At 32.7% G+C, this 20,470-nt stretch overlaps 1 protein-coding gene across 8 annotated transcripts in view; it reads right to left on the bottom strand.

The window, feature by feature from the left end:
- Positions 1-20,470, bottom strand: part of NBEA (neurobeachin) — a 741,630-nt gene that overhangs the window by 391,729 nt on the left and 329,431 nt on the right. For all 8 annotated transcript variants that reach the window (XM_005585622.4, XM_065533144.2, XM_065533146.1 and 5 more), the window contains one exon: positions 6,443-6,504. In XM_005585622.4, coding sequence (XP_005585679.2) covers positions 6,443-6,504 — 62 coding nt within the window. The remainder of the gene's footprint in view (positions 1-6,442; positions 6,505-20,470) is intronic.

Below are 20,470 nucleotides of genomic sequence, written 5' to 3'. Positions count from 1 at the left end.
ACAATGTAGACACAGGAAAATAAAGATTAAAGAAAAATAAACCAAAATACTGGGAGAAAGGGAAATGTGAAATTTGAGGCACAGTATGGAAAGAAATTTTAGGTCAGGGAGGTGGACTTAGTGTCTGGGATCCAGGGATTCAGCATATTCTACATTCCTTCTCTTCTGTCACAGACATTAAACACTCTTAAAAATGATCCTGCAGGTGGCCTAGGCTTATTGATTTCTTTTTTCCCTCAATCTTACTAGAATTGTGAGAAATTAGACACGAGGAAAAAAAGACTGTCATTCTTTTCTATCATTTCTTTCTTTTTTGTATGTGTGTGTGTGTTTTTTTAGACTGAGTCTCGCTCTGTCACCTAGGCTGGAGTGTAGTGGTGCAATCTCGGCTCACTATAACCTCCACCTCCCGGGTTCAAGAGATTCTCCTGCCTCAGCCTCCTGAGTAGCTGGGACTACAGGTGCCCACAGCACACCTGGCTAATTTTTGTATTTTTAGTAGGGACAGGTTTCACTATGTTGGCCAGGCTGGTCCGGAACTCCTGACCTCGTGATCCACCTGCCTTGGCCTCCCAAAGTGCTAGGATTACAGGCCTGAGCCACCACGCCCAGCCTTAGTTTATCATTTCTAACAGATGGGGTTAGAACTTTTTGTTTATTCATAAACTTTTACCTCTCTAATTTGAAGTGGATATGTGCTAAGTTGTTATATGTAAGTGTTAAATGATGTGTGAGTATTGTATGTATTGCAGGTAGCTTAGAAAAAATATTTTATAACATAAAAGAGACTGAAAATGTCTTATACCTGCTAATGTCTCTAAGAGTTTTAAAAAAGAATCGAACAATAAAATACCTCATAGAATTAATCGAAAGTAATTTGAATTATATGCTCTTTAAATCTATGATTAAATTTTCATCCAGGAATGCTATAAGTAATTAAGCATATAACAGAGAGAGAGTCTGTCTTCCTGTTGCAATGTGTTCGGTACTGATTCTCCCCAAGATATATTAAATACAATTTTCCAATTATTTTCTATTGATACTCCTTTTCCTTTAAAATGTCTACATTTTCAGTGTATAATTTTCTCCAATTTCTCTAATAATTTTAAATCTTTATTGTTATTTGAGTTGATTATAATCTTTATGCCTCACCGTATTTTCACCTTCCTGTTTAAGTTTTATTTATACTTTAGGACATATTACAAACTTTTATGGCAGTAAAAATTATACAATATAGCCACTCCAAAAACATTAAATGCCCAAATTAGCCCCCTTTAACTTGGAAATGACATTACACCACAGATAAAAGAGGTGGGGTCACCCACCATCTAGACAGCAAGGTAGGCATTTCTTAGATATTAGAAAATGAAAAAGTGGCTCTTGTAAAACAGAATCTGTAGTCAATGATCATGAACTATCCAATACTGTTTAAAAGTTAGACATTTCTTACTAGCCTTAATTCTATACTATTAACACACTACAATATTTTAAATTAAAAATACTCTTGAGGAAGGTATTGCATTACACACTGCCTAGGTAAACAAATAAATATTATATATTGCCTGGCCACTTAATTTCTACTGTTGTTTTTTAAATTTTCCAATTTTTTAAAAAATTGTTTTTGCTATCCCTCTACCTTAATCACATATGGCTACTTAATTTCTGATGTGTTGTAAATGAGGCTGGTAACTGGCTTGAGCAGGTAACACAAGCTTGTCCAAGCTGTGGCCAATGGGCTGCATGTGGCCCAGGACAGCTTTGAATGCGGCCCCACACAAATTCGTAAACTTTTTTAAAACAGTACAAGACTTTTTTTTTTTTTTTTTTTTTTTTTTTTTAGTTCATCAGCTGTCATTAGTGTTAGTGTATGTTATGTGTGGCCCAAGATGATTCGTCTTCCAATGTGGCCCAAGGAAGCCAAAAGATTAGACACTGCTGAATGTCTAATCCCAATCTGAAGAGGAATGAGAGACTCATTCCTCTCCAGACCTCAGGTTTCTGAAGAAACAGGGCTCAGGCTGTTTCTTCAGCCCAGTTCTCCTTCTCCGCTTATGCTAAATAGAATACCTTGCACCTTCAGGGCTCATTTTTAGTTCGCCTCAATAAACCTTTCCATGACAATCTTATTGTTGGTACATAGGATTCATTTACTGAACCACACAAAGGTAATTGCTCATTTATATTCAATTTTAAGTATCAGGTCATAATTTTTTATCATTCTTAACTGAATTCAAATTCAGCTTCAAAACTGGCAAGTTTCATCGATAATACTAAACGTGAGAAATGGAACAATGTGTAAGTCTTTAGTAACCATCAAAATGCTTAAAAAATGTAGTCACTAAATAACTACAAAATTAAATGTGACATAACTTCATCATGATAATTAGAATTTCATGATATTTCTAAAGACAATGGGGAAAAAAACATCTACTGGTTTTCTTGTATTTGAAATCTTACTGCATACAGCAAAAATCCTTTCACTATTGAGTACTTACAATGAATATTTTTTAATAGGCCTCTATGTTCTCTTATCTATGTCTTCGAACCTCAGTCTCAGGTTTATAGCATTTAGCAGAAGAAAAGTGTATTTTTTCTTTTGTACTATTTGACTCAACTATATCAAACTGGAGAAAAAATGAAAAACGCAAATGTTCAAAGGCCAAATCAAAAAAAAAAAAAAAAAAAAGATTGTTCTTTAGTTGTGGTTCTTTTATAAGTGTTGTCTTTAGAAGCCCTGGGTTAACGCTTTGATCATATCAGTGAAGTCACTAAAATTCTTTTTATTTAAGTATATGAGGTATTTAGAAAAAAGTAAATTCAAACAAACCACAAAATAATTCATTTTGCAGGCCTATTACTTTACATTACTTATACATCTTTAGGTTTTCAGTGAGAGTAGAAATGACTTACTAAGCATGCATTTGCTTAATCATTGCCTCCAGTCAGAAAGCGCTTAAATACTAAGAATTTTTTAAATATACAGTTTCTCAATTTATAAAATATTTTCTATTGACAGATAAGGCACAGAAAAATGCAAGTGACATCTGCTAAGCTTTACTTACAAAAACTTAAAGAAATGCTATGGGATAACATCAGTCCATTTTTCCTGCAGTATATCTTATGGAGACTTCCTTAAAAAATCTGGAAGTAATTAGGAACTATTATAGTACCTAAAGAAGTTTACTTGAAAACTAAATCTGCTATTCATCAAAGAGCACAATATGGTAAAAATAATGTAATAAACAAATAAGTACACATAGAGAATAAGCACCTCAACCATATCTAATTATAAAACTTTTTTTTAAAAGCTATGATAAAAGATAGTATCAGACCTCTGATATACTGAAGAATCTGTAAAAGACATTGTACTCCCTAATTAAGCTCTGATTTGATACTAAGTTTTTTACTTTAGTTCATTTCACTTCAAAATGATATGAAACCAATTTTTAAAATGCTACTAATGTCAACTTTAATACAAAAGAAAAGTGAAGAAGAATAAATATATTTGTATCATAAAATTTATATCAGAAAAAAATCTAGAATACAGTAAAAAATGTTTTGGGTATTTGTGGAATGATAAATATATCATAATGATAATATTAACAGCTTCTTCTTAAGACTTAAATACATTTTCCACAAAGATGTAAAATTACAGTGGGGGGTAGACTGGATATACATCCCTTGGAGTTTAAAAGTTTGCCCATATGAACTGAATTATCCTTGACAAGTACCTTCAGACACTTGTAATATGATCTCATGTAAATTTAGACCATATTTTGGGCACAAACTATTAGCAATAGTAAGTTTATTCAGGAGCTCAGATAAGAAAGAAAAGCTAATATCCTTAATAATATGTAGTTGCTAACAGGAAATTTCCAAAATGAAAATGAGAAGCATAAAAACAAAATCCATCTAATGTGTTGTAGCAAAGAAAAACAAAATCCTATAAAAAACCCAATATTGCATTTTCTTTTCCCTTTTTAATACTTAGCTGCCTGATCTCTCAAAAAACTTTTATCTTTCAATAGCTTGTCTAAATTTGGAAAAAGAAAAGCATATTTTATACAAATAAATACATTAAAAATTCCATTTGCAGAATTCTAACTTATTCTAACCAGCATTAAATTACAATATGAATAAGATCTTAGTTTGATTTCTCACTGTGGAAAAAATATATACATAGTATATCAAGATAGTAACTTAAAGCTATTCATTCAGATATTCAACTATTTTTATTAGTATTAATACTGCTCATGATAATAACATGGAGCTATCAAGACTTACAAAAGGCTGTCTGTAGAGCAAAACAAAAAGTACTCAGAACTCTGCAGCTTTCAAGATTCATCAGGATTACCTACTGCCTTGGCACAAAGATGGCCTACGGAACTATACTAATTCTACAGGGACTGTGCTTCATTCTATAAGAGATGCATTAAGGGCTGTAGAAGAACTGCTTTGGAGAGAGCTATGCCAAGCAGTCTCCACAGCATCATTAACTGTATTTATTTCTCTTTTCAGAGGTATGCTACTGCTATGTTGCCCTGTTAATGGATGAAAATAGGATGTAAATCATCTTGCATTTAAGTAGTATAGAAAAATGGCACATCATTTTAAGAAACTTTGAAGACATGTCCATTTTTTGGTATGTGTGTCCTTACAACTAAAGACATGATTTTAAACATACATGGAGCAATTAATGATCTACAAAGATAGTTCTAGAAGCTTAATTTCACAGTAAAATGGTAAACTTATCCTCCCAAATAGGAATAAAGGAGGATTATTTGTTTCATTAAAAATATTTAGTGGAAAGCATTATTTCAGTTAAACAGAAAATAACAAAAACAATTGGGAGCTATTTTAAAGAATAAGCATATATTTTTAATTTACTTAAATGAGGTGCATTTAATCAATTAAATACTTGAAATATTTAAAAAACTGAATTATTTTAAAAATTCAACTTAAAAATCAAATCGAGAGGCATGTTTATAATATTGCTTTGCTGCAACACTGAAAGAAAGTGCACTGCATAGAGAGCTTAAATTTCTCACTCTTCCTTTCAATCAATATCTGAGGCAAAGTTTCATCTCTAGGGCCCTTAATGGCAGGAATTCCTGGAGCCAGCAAATGAGTAATGTTAAACCTATGATTAGATGATGAGGCCATCAAAGACACTAGATCTTAATGCTACATTCCTCTTTATTTCTCTGAACAGCAGTGAAACACAGGGCTATAGAAGAAGGAATTCTATGCTATTTTTCCATTAAAGCATTTTACAGAACTGTGCATTATTATGAATCGAAAAGATCCAGATAGTCTCTCGAACTCAGGACTTCAACAGTAGGTGACAACATTTTCAAATGCCCTGCAGATGAGCTCCTCACAGGGATGCTGCTTTCTTTAACCTCTTCCTTATCAATATTGTTCCTGGCTATAATGAGGAACATGGGCCTAACAATTTTCCTAGGAATATATTCTTGAAGAAAGTAAACCTGAAAACTGAAAATCAATTGGTAAGTTTTTCGTTTGTTTTGTTTAGTTTTGCTGATGTTTTAGAGGATCACTCGAATTCATATTGTTGTTTATTTGAGAGTTAGCTACAGCTTTAAGCAAACCTCAGGCCAGTAATTAGGAAGAGCTTAGATATATGTTTCTTTCTACTGGGGAAACTATGAATAAAGGTAATAACTGCTTATTACAAACATACATAAGCTCTTATTTCATTCTGACATTACAGAATATTTAACACTAATATGATAATCAGGATAATCAGGACTACTAGGAGACCTGACAGAGCTGGTGAGAAGAAAGACCAATAGGTTCCTATTTAAGTAATCAGAAAATATATTTACATTTATTTTTGGTTTCTCTGTAATTGTTAAGAAGAAACAATACCCAACAATTATCATTTATCTTTGATTCTGATTATTAAAGATAAACAGCTCAAGTAGATTTTTAGAATTTATACTGACATATACAAATTACACTTAAAAAAAGAGAAAGCAGCAAGGTCTTAAGCTATATCATACACTTTGGGCATGCAATTAAAAAACTTACTTTTCATTATCTCAAATATAACAGAGAAGAAGAAAGAAACAATGTAATTAATAATACATTTAAAAATTATAAATTATGATGTTTATATATGCATTATGTATGTATTTTATATACATATATATGATAGGAAACAATGGAAGAATTGAAAGGGTAGGAGAATAATACTGCTAAAAAGAGTAGAAGAAGGGAGAGGGAGAATAAGTCAATATTTACATGGTAAGATAATCTATATACTAATATAACTCAATGTAAATTACTTTCTCCATCTATGGGATAATAGATGGAAATCTTAAAAATATATAAACATACACTTACATGCACGTACTTTTTATTATTAGTCACAAAAGTCCTCATATATTAATGTAATTGAGTGAATGAGATTTTGTACCTGAGAACAAAGCAGCATAACAAGCTCAACCACAGATGTGCTGGACTTCATACAAACAAGGCCTACAACAAAGAAAGGTTAAAACAAAATGAAATTACAATGGTAGAAATTACCATTCTGAGTTAATTCATTATATAATTTTAATGTATAAAAAAGCTTTCTTTTAAATAGAATTCCTAGGGTAAACTGAATGAAAATGTTCACCTAACATACATTTTTAATAATAATTTAAAACTATTCAGATACACAAGATGATGTGAAAATACTTGACAACTGACTTCATGCTTTGGTTGTTTATTTGGTTCAGGCATTTCTTACATTTAAACAAAATGGGGAAGGTTAGTAAAATCGATGAGCTATGTATAGCTGCTATTACTCCAACGACATTTATTATATGGTTGTTTCCTTGGAGCAAAGAACAATAATCATTGAAGTTCTGCCTAAATTTTGTTCCGAAAGACAAAATTAATTTACAAACAGGTAATTTCCACAGCTTATCAGTTATTAAATAATTTTAAAAATAATAAAAAAGAATGTATGATTAACACATCAATCAATGCTCATAAAATACTGCACTGTTATACTTCCAGTCTCCCCAAATAGATAGCAGAAGAAAAAAAATGGAATGTAATAATGTCTATGTAATAATGGCTACTACTCATTGATCACTTACTATGTGCTGGGCAATATTTAACACATTGGCACAGTGCCTTATGTGCATGGTCTCATTTAATTATCATTATACTCTGTGACACAGTATTATTATTCCCATTCTACAGGTTAAGAACGTATTCTTCCTATAAACAGTTTAAACATTAATTCTTATTATATGTATTGATGAAAAGTTATCAAGATTTTTTCCAATTAAAAGTATGACTGCTGTATAACAATGTATATGATAAGAAAGCAGATCTTAATTGGTAGTTTTTTGAAGTGCCAACATAGAGAATGAGGTAATCAAGTATTAATAAAGCTGCTGAGAGTAAGTTAATTATGATGTTTGGTAATTTAAAAATATTTTCTAAAGTTTTTCACTGCTTTTAAAATTAAAGTAACTTAATAAATATATTTTTTCCTCTTTCAAAAATAACTTCGATGTAACAAGAACATTCATAGTTTTTAGAAATGCTATCATTTTTCTTCCTTTGATGATAAATGTAATTAGTAAAAGCATCATACAGTAAGAAAGGCCATGGTCTTAACATTATTTGTTGCTAAATGGAAAGTCCAAGTGAAACCAGTTATTGTTTCTTAAGGTGATTTCAATAAACAGTCTCAAATGCCTTCTAGACATGAGCATGTATATTTACTGTAGGTAGTGGATAGACACCCTTTTGTGCCCGTTTTGCTAACGACCCTATCTCCTCATTGTACCGACGACAGAACAAGCTATAAAAACATACTAGTGTTCCATCTCATCAGATCTTTGGGCAGACAGTTAACTAATGAAATAAGAGGCAGATGTGAGAAGCTCATTTAAGAGACAATTGGTGTAATCGATCAGCAATTCTCATGCTCAAGTTCTAGGGAGTCAGAAAGATTAATGGGACATGTATCACCTGTTGGCTACTCAAAGATTTGAATTCTGACAAAGAGAAAACAAGTAAAAGGCCAAATGATCATAATTAAACTCATGTAAATTTAGACAATAAGGCTTTGATATAAAGAATTATTCACATATATTCTGTGTATGAGTTTTTAAATATGTAACAAATTGAAGTAAAATTAGAAAAAACATGAAATTGCATTCATTTCTCAGAAGTCAATTTTTTAAATGAACTTTTAAAAAACACTATGTAACAAGAACATTTATAGTTTTTACAAATACCATCATTCCATCATAAGAAAAATATAAACAAATGCTTCATTAATGCTTTGTTCAAAAGGAATGACAAAAAATTGATACAATAGCAAAATTGCAATTTGCAAACAGTGCTCTCAGTATTTTGTAAAAGGCCATTGTGATTTCAAGTCCATAGAACCTCACACCTTTACTCATGTGTTTTGTCTAATTAGTTTTGGACAGAAGGAACAAATGGATTTTCCCAAAAGCAAAAGAAAAACTAAATGTGACAATGAGAACACAAGCAGAGGCAAATTTGAAAGATCTATCTATCTTCAAAAATTACATAATCACTTTGGTTGGGAGTATTACTAAAAAAAAAAGAGGTAAACTCAATGTTTTACTAGAGATAATGAAAATACAACCACTGAATGATGCTATAAGTAACTCTTAAGCTGTATATGAGTAAGACAAACATTTTACAAGTGTATGTCTCAAAAAGTTTGACTGTATCCTTTTTGTATGTCACAAAAAATTCATAATCAAATTAATTCATTTGATATCTCCACTTATGAGCAAAATATAGTGTTAGTACTAAGGAGTTTATAGTAATAAATAAGTTATTATTTATACCTTCCCAAGTGCCCATATTTTAATTCAAATTAAGATTATATAAAATTTATATAGAGCTTTAGAATTTACAGATAACTTACATATATGCTATCTCATTTGAATCTCTTAATAACTGTTTAAACTAGTTATAACTACTTCATTTGATACATAAAAATTGAAGAAATTTGGTGGCTAGCCAAAGGTGTGTCATTCAGTAACTGGTGGAATTGGGACCCAAATTCAAGTCATCCAACTCAAAGCCCATTCTGTTTGCTGCAGAGCTACATAAATAGTTTGGCATTAATAATATGGCAATATATGCTTATGAGACTGGTCATAATGGTCAATTCAAAGTTGAATGATTTTGACAGTTTTCCTGGTCAAAGTAACTTATTGTGGTCAGACATGGGAACAAAAAGCAATAGCTTAAGCGAAAAGCACATACAAAGCAGAGAACAAAGAGAAAATCTGAAAAAAACTTGTATAGCTTGGGGGATGGATGAACAGACTATAAGAGTGTTTAAAAGTGTACTGAAGGGCTAGGGTAAAAATCAAAGATAGATTAAGATTGAAAGAAAGAAAATTATACGGTTTTGAAAGACAAAAGGAAAAATTTAAAGCAAGTTATAAAATGGGAGAAATGATACTAAGCACTATTTATAGCATTCCCATTCTATCATGACAATCTGTGCCTTGTTAAGTAAGAAGTAGCCCCCAAAGGAGCTGTACATATGTGCCTCCCCAGCAAAAATACAGTTAGGAGTATGGGCAAAGTAATAGAATATTTTTGCCAGAAAATATGTATGTTTGCTGGAATAAATATTCTAACCAGAATTACTGATTCAGTACTGCAAACCATATAGCTTACCAGTATAAAATGAACACCTGGAATGTAGACAATAAATGTGTGAGGGCTTAAGAGGAAAGAGGCTTGTATATTTGGGAGATACTTTAACAGTAAGGAAACCGTCCATTAAGAGCTTTTGAATATATTATGAACTACATTGTTGAAAGATGAAGTCAGCTCACTGAGTGGCTAAGATACAAGTACTTGAGAAGATTAATTAGCTGGACAAACTTGAGGTGGTCCAGATCCAGGCAGTAAATAAAACTGATATAGCTGAGTAAACCATTATCCAAAAAAACTGGCAGTTCTTTTGGGTTCACACTGACTAGGGATAGGAAGTCAATTTCTACTTTCAGAATGACACTCCCTCCCCACTAAAAAAACAAGATAAAACAAAACAAAACAAAAAACTGCCACAAATGATAAACCAGATAAGAAATCTCCAAAATGAGTATAAAGTTAGAAGCTTGGCCTTTGGGACAAAGCTATCTTTATTTAATACAAACACTACTAAAAGGTACAATGATATTATTTTAATAAAGAACTGTCAGACTCTTTTGAGTCAATCTGTGGGTCTAACTTTTTACATCTGTTGAATTGAATATCAAGTTAAAAGAGCCCTAAAGTTTTAAAATACTGTTGAAAAATTCCATCTCTAGCAGAATGTTCCTCATGGTGGGAGATGAAGAATATCACATGTTCTAGGGACAAGAATTAATGCTCTTATATGGAACTCATCTTTTAAATGTTAAAGTTTTCTTGAAGTAAGGATCCAAGAGAGGAGACTCTGACAGACATCTATGATTGCTTTGAATATATAATCAATAAATATTAATTGAATCAATAAACCTATAAATCATTATCAACTGTAGATAAAAATTACATTTTGAGCAATAATAAGAACATCATTTTTTAGAATAAGATCTGAATTCATTCAAAAAACATTTACCAAGCGTATTTCTAATGTGCCTGACACCATGGTAGGTACTAAGTGGGAATGTGGGGCAGATAATGTGAGCAAATAATCATGATAGGGAATCTTAAGGGGTTCATAAAGAATGCAGTGTGAGAAGCACAGGAAGGGTATTAAGCAACTGTGTCTAGGAGAAGAAGTTATGGGGAATGTGACATTTAAGTTGGATAATGCTGAGCCTATCTAAGCAAAAACTGGAAATAAGGGAAGGTCATTCCACGTGACAGAGAAATGTTTGAGGTATAAAGAAGCATGCAATAGTCAGCAAAATGGAGTTGGAATGTTATGTCATAGGGTGTGAAGGATGAAAGGAAGTGACTGGAAATGAAGACAGAGAGGTAGGCAGGAAGTAGAGCCATACACGGCATACTATCCTGTCATCACCAGGGAGAAACGACAGGATTTTAAGCAGGGCGCAGACAGAATTAGCTCTATTTTGGAAAGACCGCTTTCTGTCAGCAGTACGGGAAGAAACCAGTAACTAAAAAGTTTAGTTACACGACTGAAAGCTTGAGCTCAAGATGGTGGCAATGTAAGTAGAGACAGACTTGAAAGGCATTCTGTAATGGGACAAACTATTTTAGACAACTATTTTAACAACCATTTGGGGCACGGTAAAGGAACCATCAGAGTGTGATGATGATACCTTTAACTGAGATAAGGAAAGCAAATAAAGAAGCAAATTTGCAGAAGGAAAAGTGATGAGTTTCAATCTAGACAATATTTATCCTCACAATAAAAGATACCAATTTATTTTCCATCAAACAGATATGACTATACTTACAATCTGAATTTTAAAAATCAAATATGCCCAGGACTAACTAGTTTTTAGTTAATCTTCTAATGATTTTTAATCTTTTTGTTTGTTTTGGAGGCAAAATCTTGCTGTGTCACTCGGGCTGGAGTACGGTGGCTAATTTTTGTAATTTTGGTGGAGACAGGGTTTTGTCATGTTGCCCAAGCTGATCTGAACTCCTGAGCTCAAGAAATCCACCCACTTGGGCCTCTCAAAGTGCTGGGATTACAGGTGTAAGCCACCAGGCCCAGCCTATTCTTAACTTTAAAAAATCCCCAAACTAGTAGAGCTGAATGGCACTGAAATACTTTGATTTCAGTAACAAATGTTGAGTAACTATAGGTGTGGAAAGGAATTTTGCATGTCCACTGTGCTTCGTGTGCCTTAGTTTCAGTGGTGTGTTCTTCAAAATTCTGTTCTCTCCACTTCTCACGTGGTATGGTGAAAGATTCTAAGACGCAGGGTATTACCATAATGAGTGTCTTTTAGACTCCTGTAATACTTAACACATCTCTATCTGCACAACAGTAATTTCTGATATTTTCTACTATTCTTTTACTTTTTTAACCTGAAACATGAAATTATCTTCCTATTCCCTCACTGTGATATGCTTCTCTCTGTGAAATTTACTTTCAATGTTACCATGTAAGTCACCTCAACTTACTAAGATTTAAACCTTAAAAAAGAGCAAAGCAAGCAGTTAGTGTGGCTTTCTAATTCAAAACCAAGAAAACAAACAAAAATCAACATGAAACATCCTTTGAAATAACAATAATGGCTTAAATTTTTATTATTGCTAAAACTAATATTAAGATGTATATAGGATGTATATAGGTAATACTAGTTACTATGTTAATTGAACATTTTAAGGTTTGCCTATGTGTTCTCTCAAGTATTTTAAAACTGTATTACAAATGGGATCAACTCTAACATTAACTTAAAACTATAATAAAATTCAATTTTTTGACTAAAAAAGCTTATTTAAATATAATTAAGCCAATACAGCTTACATTCATGTTCAGATTACAAATTTTAACAACAACAACAACAACAACAAAAACCCTGCAAAATACTGTAGAGACAGTGAGAGTTCATGCATTCATTGATCTTTAGTTCACTAAAAACTAAGTTATCACAAACTTATGACAGTCTTACTGTCTTTAAAACAGGAACAAAACTTAAGTTTCTGGATATACCAGATATATTAGGTGGTGGCAAACTTTTTCTGTAAAGGACCTGATAGTAAATATTTTTGACTTTGGTGGCTATAAGTTTCTGTCACCACCACTGAACTCTGGCATGTGGTACAAAGGTAGCCATAGACAATACATAAACAAATGAGTTTGGCTGTCTTCCAAGGAAACTATTTACTCATCCCAAGATGTGTGTGTACATGCATCTATGTGGTGTGTGTACATGCATTTGTGTGGTGTGGGTGTGTGTGTGCATCTGTGTACACATGTGCATGAGCTCGTATGTGTAAGAGAAAAGGAAAAGCAGAACACAAACATATACATACACACCCTTACACATCTAGAGATACTAAAAATCGCAGGGGCAATTATTTCAGCTGTATATCCATGATACTTTACAATTCTGAAACCCAAAAAGCTCTGAAAACTGAAAGCTTTCTTGTAAGATTATCACAAATTCAGTTATCAGCAAAATATCCCCTGAATAATGTGATGCTATTTAAAATTTGTTATTCTATTTATTGTGAAAATCCCTACGTATTACTGTAGGCATGTTAATGTGTTTTATTAGGGAGCTCTCCCAGCCTTTCCTAAAGATGCTATGAAATATATGCATTTACTGCCTTTCGTAGATCCAAAATATTTGAATTGCAAAATGCATCTGGCTTATCAAAAGTCAGAAATCAGTGGTATTGTGTTACATGAGATATTTTGGAAGATTGACAAAGAAATTAATATTATTAATTTCACTTGCAATTTCAAAGTAATTTGATATTACACATTTCCCCACGGAAATTTCAGATGTTTGGAAGAACTAAAAATCAATTTCCATATGACAATGGTTGACTCAGTGCTTTTAAATTGTAATCTCAGAATGTTTAGATTGCTCAGAAACAAAGTTTAATTGTAGTTACACAATACCCAAATAATCATTTTGACTGATTTATTGAAATAAACTCTCTAAATTTTTTGTCATTATGTTGATACAGCCTAGAAATCTTACTGTGAATATTTTTTATTGTTTTGCTTCTGCTGAGAATTTTTTACATAATGCCAGAACTGAAGTTCATAACACTCACAGATAACTCTTCTACAAAATGACAGATTAAAATACAAAAAGGAATCTATAGTGATGGTTTCTATACAGATTTTAAACTAGTGATATGATTTTAATATGAGCCGAAGAGAATACTCTAATGGCATTATCAGCAATATCATTAACACCTATTATCTGTGAAACACTGCCCCGAGTTTACTCTTTTTTAATTTATGCTTTACAAATTTATTTTAGGAACAATAATTATATCACTGCTATACGCTTTGCACTATCTATAAGGATCTACAAGGAATCCAGAATGATACAGTCTTTGGTCTCAAGAAGATAAGAGACCAGTTACAGAGATAAGACATAGAAATGTAGATTTACGAAGAGTCTAAATAATATGGTACTGAAATAAGGATTACAATAAAGTACTATGCCTCCAAATAACATAAAACAATTATTTTTGAAATTGCATAAGATACTTTTACTCACAGTAGTAACTCTGATTTCTACTACAGGAGGTGACTGACCTGAGTGTCTTGCCCTGTTCTTGACTTCCTAATACAATCACAACAGCAATGAGTATGAATGAAATAAGGGAAATAAGAGACATTTCGCTATCATAAATCATTTGGATCTTGCAATTCTTTTTAGGTTAGAGAATCAATTGTTATTCCTGTATCACTCCTCTGCATCAACTTTCTTTATTTCTCTCTGAGCTCCCTGAAATTTCAAAAGCCTCAATCAAATTCTAAAACTACTAACCTATGTCTGGTTCAAATTTTAACATTGCTCAAGAAAGACTCTGGTCCTAAATAATTACTAAGAATGATACATGTGTTTTAACCATGTACACATTTCAAGAAATATTAATAATCAAAAGAAGAGAAAATATACTATGTTAGTGATATGATTACCTTACACAAGTAAATAAATAAAAGTGGCTACAGTAAGGCTTCTATATTAAAAATAAAATAATTGGCCGGGTGTGGTGGCTCACGCCTATAATCCCAGCACTTTGGGAGGCCAAGGTGGGCGGATCACAAGGTCAGGAGATCGAGACCATCCTGGCTAACATGGTGAAACCCCGTCTCTACTAAAAAAAAAAAAAAAATTTGCCGGGCATGGTGGCAGGCCCCTGTAGTCCCAGCTACTCGGTGGGCTGAGGCAGGAGAATGGCGTGAACCCAGGAGGCGGAGCTTGCAGTGAGCCGAGATTGAGCTACTGCACTCCAGCCTGGGTGACAGAGCAAGACTCTGTCTCAAAATAAATAAATAAATAAAATAGAAATCTTTTTAAGCATATTATATATACATGAACAATTTGTATACAGTTTCAAACTACCTAAATTCTGATATTAATTTATTTAAATTCTCAAATAAATATATTTAATAATTACAAGTTCACAAATTTAAATACATTTCAGGTAGCTTTTGTAGTTATACACACCTTTAAGATCTTTATTTTTGTATTGAAAAAGCACTGGTGTTTTTTCTTTCAAATACTTAATATATCATGTAAAATGGAAATGCTATGTATCACTCTTCTTTTCATAAAAAAGACATTCATGAAGTCAAAGAGAAAAAACATAATTGGTAAAAGGAAATTAGTTGATAATTATTATAATTAAGGCATAAATCACCAAAAAAAATGGTTTCAGTCTAAAGCAGGCTCAAGCAGAGGTCAGTCAGGTGAACCTCACTTAATTCCAAAAGTACATTAACTTTATACAATAATTATTGCCAAATTGTTGAAATACCCTGAAAAAACAAACAACTTCACAAAGTTCCTTATTTGTGCTCAAAGCAATAAATTCTCAAATGTGATCCAAGTCAAATTTTCTTACCAAATCCTCCATTTAAGAAAAAAGTTAGAGATGAGTAATCAGTACAGTTTCATTCATTCATAGGAATGAAATAGGTTCTTAGAATTTCCTTCAATTTTACAACATTGAAGATATTTCCCAAAGTCACAGAAATTATTATAAGCATATGATTCAACCCAAGGAATAATTTATTGGGATAGTATGCCAAAGACTATATACATTGAATTAAGAAGATTATTTTGCCTAACTAGAAAATCCTGTATCCAAATCACAACTATCCACAATTCAGGGTGAGATCTTAAGAGTCAAATTCTATATTATACACCATAATTCAGTCCAATAATGATACAATAAAGAAGTCAGTATGTGAGTCTCTGTAATTAAAAAAAAAACACTTCTAGTGTAAAATATTAGACCTATTATAAACTAAAAGTGGTACTTTTATTACTTAGAATCCAGTTATAATATAATGGAGATCTATTACAAGTGAGTTATATTTTGAAACTGGATGAACTAGATCTAAAAAAGGGCACCAAATAAATGGCAAAAAATGTCTGCCAAAAAGAGAACCAGTCATTTCCAAGAATTAAAGGCATTCAAAGATTCGATTCTGTAAACAGTATGTATACTTACCACAGGCCAGGACACAAATATAAAAGTTATGTTCCATGTGCTGGAGAAGCCTGAATTCTAATGGAGTATACAGGCAGGTAAACTGATCAGTTTATTGTGATGGGACCCAGTATGACCTCAGAATCTTTTCTGGATATTAACTTGGTAAGCAAGCTAAATGTTGTTATTAATGTAATTCCTATTGTGATTATTAGAAAATTGTGGAATTAAAAAATACCGGTAGGAAATATTTAACTTGAAATAATGAACAGGTATTAATTTCTAGAGAAAAACTGACCTAGCGATTATTCTAGGATCAGTAATTATAAATAATATTATTCAATTTATAAAAGAAAATCTGCTGAAATTAATTTAAACATCTTCTTTTACTCATGAGAGGATGCAGAGTCTCAGATATTCTCCATAACAAAACAAATATGTAAATAGAAAGCACACTTACTGTGAGAATATTTTTCAGTTGAAATATTTTGTTGTACTGCTGTTGAAATTACCTGTATAATCTTTTTAAGTAAATAGTTTATAAGCTAAAAAATACGTTTAATCAGAAGAATATATTTGGTTGGACTTTGTGTAATTAGAACAATCCTACTGAGTACAGAGAGAACAACCTTTCAGATACGGATAATATAACAGGTATATCCCTACGAATTAACTCAGATAGATATAAAATCTCTACTAAAAGAAATTTCAAATAATTTAAAAATTAGAAAATATTCTTCTATGTTAAAATTGTCCTTTAAAAAATCAACCTGACACACCCATGATGGGCAGACAGGGGAAATGGATAACTTCTCCAGGTTTATGTCTTAGGAAATGTCCATTCCCTCAGCTTATTTTTCTCAGGCTTTTCAGCAAAAGTTAGTTCTTGGTGGCTTATTTCTCTTGTGATCCAGTATCCGCCTATGTTGTGGTAACTCTTAATTAAGGGGCATGTGTAATGGGAAACATTGTGTTTTGATACCTGAGAAGGACAGACTAAAGAGTGATGGTCAAAGTTGACATGCCCTGGGCCCGACCTCATAGTCTGAAACTAGAGAGCAAGGAACAACATATCTGGACAGCACAGATCAAGGTCCAGGAAAAAGTCTGCCTGTATACTTTCTAACTCATTGTATTGTTTTAAACTCAAATTAGGTGACTATTGCTAATAATCTGAATGTTAGTAATAAGCCAATTAGTTTTTACATTCCTCTAAATATTTCAATGTTAGGGTTTTATCCTGAGCTCTCAGACCTGGGCAATTTTATAAGTATTTCAGAATTCTTTTAGTCTGAATCTAATTTTTAATTAAGTCAAAGAAACTCTGAACTGAAATCAGAGTATCTGGTTTTAATGTAGTCTCTACAAACTAGCTGTGTAAACTTAAGCTAAGATGCTTCACATTCTTGACACTAAATTTCCTTGCTAGTAAATAGATTGATTTTAAATCTTTTTTATTACAGTCTACAGCAATGCATTTCATATCATGATCCTACATATGTAACTGAAACAAATATTTTACAAAATAGTACTTCCTTTCACTGTGATACTGTCATCTATGTTATGCTATGGCATGGCCTGCCATTAAAAACTACTGGCCAGTGCTTGCTTTATTGATTACACTGTACACCTAATGAATCACAGCCTGCAGTCTGAAAATCAATTCTCCAGAGCTGGTCCACTATCTGTTTTATATGGCCTGTGAGCTAAAAATAGTTTTAATATTTTAAAGTTACTGGAAAAACAGAAAGGCAATATTTCATGATACTTAAAAGTTATATAATACTCAAATTTCAGTGTTCATAAAATTTTACTGAACATAGCTGAGCTTGTTCTTTTACATATTGTATGTAGCTACTTGCACGTTACAGTGGGAAAGTTGAGCACTATGACAGAGACTACATGGTTGCAAAGCCTGAAGTATTCATGTTTTGACCCATCTAAGAAATAGTTTGCCAACCCTTGTGCTAAAGCACACATAGTTCTTTCTGTCTTGAATATCCCAGGTTCTAACTCCTTCCTTCAGGTCTTACTGGGCTGAACTGGTACCAAAGAGAAGATGTATGATAGCAGAAATGAAATGATATGGAAAAGTATTGGTTCTTAGTTATTTAGGCATCAAATTTCTATTTAATTATGTACTTGAAAACAAGAAGGAAAAGTGGCTAAACCAACAGGCAGTATTTGGTGGTAGCATAAAGATGACAAATCATTCATAGAATCTGTTTTTGTGAGTTCACGGGGTTTTATCTTGTAGACCTTAAGCATTTCGGTTAAATGATGGGACCAGTAAAGGCTCCTAATACTTTTAGCAAGGATTAGGTTTGAACACAAAATGGTCAATTACATGGCATTGTATTGCTATGTGTTAAATTTACAATACAAGAGGTAGAGAAAATGAAGCCACTTTCATGTACTTCAAAATTGCCTTTCAACTATCCTTTTTTCTTTCATTGTTCAAATGTATAACATCCTTATTGAATTTGTATAATACAATCTTATCCTTTACTCTCCTATTTAACCCTTGTTGTACACTACTGTTTCTAAATCATATATATACATATATATGTGTGCATATATATATTTTATATATATGTATTTTTCTTTTTAGATGGAGTTTCGCTCTTGTTGCATGGACTGGAGTGCAGTGGTGTGATCTTGGCTCACTGCAACCTCTGCCTCCTGGGTGCAAGCGATTCTCCTGCCTCGGCCTCCTGAGCAGCTTGGACTACAGGCATGTGCCACCACATTGGCTAATTTTTGTATTTTTTTTAGTAGAGATGGGGTTTTACCATGTTGGCAAGGCTGGTCTCAAATTCCTGGTCTCAACTGGTCTGCCTGCCTTAGCCTCCCAAAGTGCTGGAATCACAGGTGTGAGAGCCACTGTACCCAACCCTAAATCATACTTTAATTTTGTCCCTTTCTGTTCAAATTTTTTTCAAGAATGACTAGAATCTAGGTTTCTTTTTTTCCTTGAGAATATGGGTATTTGGCAAAGTCGCTGCTCCTTTCTTTCTACCCTCCTTTCCATACATATGCTGTTTTACTTTTTTTTTTTTTTTTGAGACGGAATTTCTCTCTTGTTGCCCAAGCTGAAGTGCAATGGTGCGCTCTCAGCTCACCACCACCTCTGCCTACCAGGTTCAAGTGATTCTCCTGCCTCAGCCTCCTGAGTAGCTGGGATTATAAGGCATGCGACACCATGTCCAGCTAATTTTGTATTCTTAGTAGAGATGGGGTTTCTCCATGTTCGTCAGGCTCGTCTTGAACACATGACCTCAAGTGATCCACCCACCTCGGCCTCCCAAAGTGATGGGATTACAGTTGTGAGTCACCACACCTGGCTTAATGTAATTTTTAATAAGTCATGAACAAATATGAGTTTTTCTGGCTCTCTGATGTCTTTACTTCCCTTAATACCCGGTGTCTGCCAGGCTTAAACCTGATCAAGATGTCATCCACATTGGTTTGTGTGTGTGTGTACTGTATTTTTACTTTACCAAATTTTGTTTTAAGAATATAGTTGGAAACAAAGCAGTGCTGAGGTAAGTACCAGCTTTGTTGAATCTTGTCCATAACTAGCTGAATTTTTACACATAGGTATCTCCCATGTTCTCTCTAAATCCCCGCCACCTGGGGCCACAGACGCTTACGTTGCATTGTTATTGTTCTGCATGCATGCTTTCCATTACTCTGTTAAAACAGAAGGAAAACGTAAACAGTTCTCTAAAGTTTTCTTTAAATATGTAATGTAATATTACAAAATTTAAACAAATATATAATCTATTTTATATTCAAAAAGAATCAGAATTCAATTAAAAAATGTGGACTTTGCTTATAACAACATGAGGATGAGCAGAGGGCCATCAGCTACTAAATAAACTCAGGCTAGTATCTTGTAGTCTATTCACATTTAGGAACTACAGTATGTCTATAATAAGTATATAGATTACTTGGAAAATTTAATCACTACAATATGACTGCTAAGCAATGTATTTCCTTTTTAAAAACTTCCCTATTTTTTCCCAAATTGTTTACATATTTCTCTAACGTGCATTAGTATCCCAGAAAGTATAATAATAAAAGCCAACATTAATTTCATGCTTAGCTTCTTGAAGATTCCATGTAGTTTATCATGAGTAGACATTATAGTCAGCATGCAATTTTTCATAATGTAAAAATATTTCTCATCTCAAAAGAAGTTACATGTATGCCCTCCAAACCAAACTTGTTATTCAATGACATAAATTTAATGAAATACATAGATCTTTCATTGTATTACCTTGTATTTTAAGCACCCAAATGTCTTTTTGTCAAAACAATCCAAGCTCGCACCAGGTGCCTG

Source organism: Macaca fascicularis, chromosome 17 (assembly GCF_037993035.2).
Source record: "Macaca fascicularis isolate 582-1 chromosome 17, T2T-MFA8v1.1".
NCBI classification, from domain to species: Eukaryota; Metazoa; Chordata; class Mammalia; order Primates; family Cercopithecidae; genus Macaca; species Macaca fascicularis.
This window is presented reverse-complemented; position numbering and strand designations above follow the sequence as displayed.